The following is a 4203-nucleotide window of genomic DNA, read 5'->3' as shown; positions in this document are numbered from 1 at the left end:
AAGTGAAAAGCTGTGACCTCACCCATTACACAACACAAGACACCACGAGTTGGGAGACTCTGTTCAATGTTTGTATTGCAATGAACATGGTCAGTGCAAGGGCATTAGGGTGCCCTAGGAAATCTTTACAGCCTTGTAGCCCCCATCCCATCACATCCTCCTCAGGCGCAATTACAAATTATGAATTTATAAAAGATTTTCATGAAAAAGAGCATTCAAAGCACAGTCTTCTAAGGTAAAAATATCACATACACTATGTATATTATATTTACATGCACTGCAAAAATGCAAGAGACGCTTGGAATCTATATGGTACTAGTGGAATACCCATGCTTCGCTATGGTGGAGTAGTTGATAGAAATGTGTTAGGGATGTGAATCGTTTTTTGACGATTTAAAATATATATATATATATATATATATATATAATATATATATATATATATATATATATATTATATATCTCTATATTATATATATCTATATATATATCTATATATATATATATATATATCTATATATATAATATAATATATATATATATATTATATATATATATATATATTTATATATATATAAAACATGCCCCCGGGTTGGAACCATGCCAACAGCCCCGCCCCAGAATGACACGCCAACGTGATGCTCCCCTAGCAAAGCCCCGGGACTTACACGCATCCCGGGGCTTATGTGTGCCGCCGAGCCTTTTCAACATAGGCTTGGTGCACGGAGAAGGGAGGTTGGGGCAGGTTTTCGGGGGGTACAAGCATATCTTACGCGCGTACCCCTTTGAAAATCTGCCCCTAAATATTTCAGGCATCTCTGAGGTTATGAACTTACTCCAAGAAAGAAACATGCAGTTCCAGCTTTGGAAAGCAAACTCCCTGTAATCCTAAGTTAATCTTTACAATCCAATGGTTGAACAGGTATTTTCAAAAATGTTAAAGTCTCAAAAATGTTGATTTCCTGCTGAAGGATTTCTTCAGGGCCCCTTTTAACTCCTTGCTTCGCAAGCTGTATATCAGGGGGTTTAACAGTGGGAGAGTGACTACATACATTGCAGTAGGCAGCTTGTTTGCTTTAGTAGAGTCCCGTGTCTCAGGATGCATATACACTCCTATTAAAGTCCCATATAACAGAAAGATGACTGTAAGATGGGAGGAGCAGGTGGAGAAGGCCTTGCTTTTCCTTTCCTTAGAACGGATTTTCAGGATGGTGGAGATGATAAACACATAGGATGTCAGAGTTAGGAGAAATGGGGTGAAAGTTGTAAAGGCCCCCACCAGAAAATTCATAATAGGAATGAAAGAGGTTTCTGTGCAGGAAAGTTTCACCAGTGCTTCAGTTTCACAGAAGAAGTGATTGATTACATTGGAGTCACAGAAAGAAAACTGAGATATAATGATAGTGTGAGGCAATGCCTCTATTGAACCTGTTATCCATGAGGCTGCTGCCAGAAGAGCACAGGCCCTCTTATTCATGATAATGGTGTAACGCAGGGGATTGCATATTGCAACATAACGGTCATTGGCCATGGAAGTGAGAAGAGCAAATTCTGTACCTACAAACATCATGTAGCACTGCATCTGCAGGATGCATGCACTGAATGATATGTTACCATTGTTTGATAGGAGGATTGCTAGCAGTTTTGGCATGATGGTGGTCAAAGAGCAGATATCTAGGACAGATAAGTTAGCCAAGAAGAAATGCATGGGAGTGTGCAGGTGTGGATCGGCACATACTGTGCAGATAATGAGGAGGTTCCCCAGCACGGCCATCAGGTAGAGGAATGAGAAGAGAGTGAAGAGAGGGAGCTGCAGCTCTGGGAACTCTGAGAACCCCAGAATCAGAAAATCTGTCACACTCGTCCAATTTCCTCTTTCTCTGGATTCAAGCTTCATGGAGAACTAAAGAATCAAGAGGAAACCAATTTAAGAAATTCAAAGTTCCAAAAATGACATCACAGAATATTTCTAAAAATATTGAAGTAAAAAATCAATGAAACCAGGACCAAAACATTTCGATTAGGGGTGGGAAGAAGAAGACATTTTGTTTTGTGTTTCGTTTTATTTTGGGGGGTTTGATTTCCCATGAATTTTATTTTGTCTAATGTTTATTTCAATTATTTAGTTTAAAAAATGAAATAAAACATCAAAAAAATAACAAATATAAATGAAAAAGAAATGGGCCTTCCCAAGGTCATTCATGCACCTCACCCATTTGTCTACCCATTTACCTTTTCCAGGGGAATCTGATACCAAGACCTAGGCCAAGGCTGAAGCCTGGGCATTGCAAAGGGCCTTGGCCAAGCTCATGGCAACACACAGAGGCCTAGGCCTATGCAAGACTGAGGCTTCAGCTTGGACCTAGGCCCAGACCAATGCTGAGGCATTGTGCAGGCCTAGTGGCAGTAGGTTGCTCGGACTTCAGCCTAGGTCCTCAGCAAGGCCCAGGCTTCAAGGACTGGACACAATGCCTGGGCCTTGGTGTAGGCCATGGCCCAGGCCCAGGCCTAATCCTGACACTAGACTCTGGTCTAGAAACCGAATCCTGATGCCAGGACTTCACCCTGGATCCAGGCCCCACAACAGGAACTGGCCCAAAGACAGGATACTGATGCCTGGGCCTTGGCATAGTCCAGGAACAGGGCACAGGCTTTATGCAATGGCCCAGTCTGGAGACCAGGTTCAATGCCGGAACCTTGGGCTGGACCAAGCCTAATTCCTATATGTGACGCGGAGGCTGGGTCCTGACACCTAGGCACCATGATCCGGTCTGGACACTGGGTTCTTTCGTCAAGTTCTCTGCCTAGCCCTAGGCCAGATGCCTATGTTCAGGCCAAGACCTTGGTATCAGGACCTGGTGTTTGAACCAGGCTGTGGCATCAGGCCTTGGCCCGATCCCCCAGCCTTGGCTGAGTCCTCGGAGTCGGGACCTGGCTTTGGCCCTAGGTCTAGGCCTGATTTTTTTCAGAATAAAACATGAAAATCACTGGATTTTCAATCATTTTACTATGAGAATGAAATGTAATGAAATAAGAAATTTTGTCTCATTTCCTATTTCATTTCTCGTGAATGCATATCTTCTTCTTCTTCTTCTTCTTCTTCTTATTATTATTATGCCTTTCTGGCTAGCTGGATGATATTGTTGTTTTTTAGCCATCAGTGATTTCTTAGTTTCTCATCTAAGAAAGGACTCATCTAGTTTATATTTTGTCCTGGCTGTTCTAAATTATTACTTCAAGTGTAGGAATTTGTGTTTAGATTTTGGCTTCTCCTGGGCATTACTCTTATCTTTTTGAACTGGGAAGAGCATATTTTCCGCTTTTTCTGCAGAGTGTGCTGGCCCTTGAGCATTCTGCACCCTTGATACCCAGAATCTCATTTTTAAAGGAAACACCCTGAACATTTTTCCCTTAGAAATTTTGTGGCAAGCAAAGGAATGAAGCTGCACCAAATGCAAAGTACGAGCCTAAATGTGTCCTTTCACTGCCCAATCTAACTCCCCCCTTTTATAAGCAGAAAAAAGATTGCCTTTTGTGAAAGAGTGCATGCCAATGGAGGGTTAACCATGCGTTTTATCTGTGCAGAACATATAACGGATACAGCCTGTTCACTCTCCTGTGTCAGTGGGATCACGTGGATGAAGATTGACACGTTTAAGATGCAATATTCAAAATTCTAGGACAGCAGTGGAGTCTGGGGACACCTCTTGGCTGTACTACTTACTCCAATTTTCACAGCAAAAGCACGTTCGCTGTGAAAATTGCAGTGAGTTCAGAGTATCTTCAGACATTTGTGCTGCATCTTCTGAGGATAATTATTTATTTGTAATGGAAAATGCACATCTAGATGCCATCTACAGACAATTGTCCTCCCCTGACCTGAACACGTCCATGGGAATATCTCCTCAATATCACAGCAGGTACGCCTGCTATGGAAACCCCATGGACAATAATAAGACACATTCAAAATTAAACAATGAGTCACTTACAGAGAGTTACATGGACCCAAAGTCCTGCAGGATGATAAAATTAAACAATGAGTCACTTACAGAGAGTTACATGGACCCAAAGTCCTGCAGGATGATAAAATTAAACAGTGAGTCCCTTACAGAGAGTTACATGGACCCAAGGTCCTGCAGGATGATAAAATTAAACAGTGAGTCACTTACAGAGAGTTACATGGACCCAAAGACCTGCAGGATG

At 42.0% G+C, this 4203-nt stretch overlaps 1 protein-coding gene across 1 annotated transcript; it reads right to left on the bottom strand.

Moving 5' to 3' along the window:
- Nucleotides 1–937: 937 nt before the first annotated feature.
- On the bottom strand, nt 938–1774 carry LOC115077637 (olfactory receptor 5V1-like). Its single transcript, XM_029579933.1, has one exon. It carries the CDS (start codon nt 1772–1774, stop codon nt 938–940), a length of 837 nt encoding a protein of 278 aa, XP_029435793.1.
- Between the last annotated feature and the right edge of the window lie 2429 nt (nt 1775–4203).

This window comes from Rhinatrema bivittatum, chromosome 16 (genome assembly GCF_901001135.1).
Source record: "Rhinatrema bivittatum chromosome 16, aRhiBiv1.1, whole genome shotgun sequence".
In the NCBI taxonomy this organism is placed as follows: domain Eukaryota; kingdom Metazoa; phylum Chordata; class Amphibia; order Gymnophiona; family Rhinatrematidae; genus Rhinatrema; species Rhinatrema bivittatum.
The sequence above is the reverse complement of the archived record's forward strand: the minus strand, read 5'-3'. Positions and strand labels throughout refer to the sequence as shown.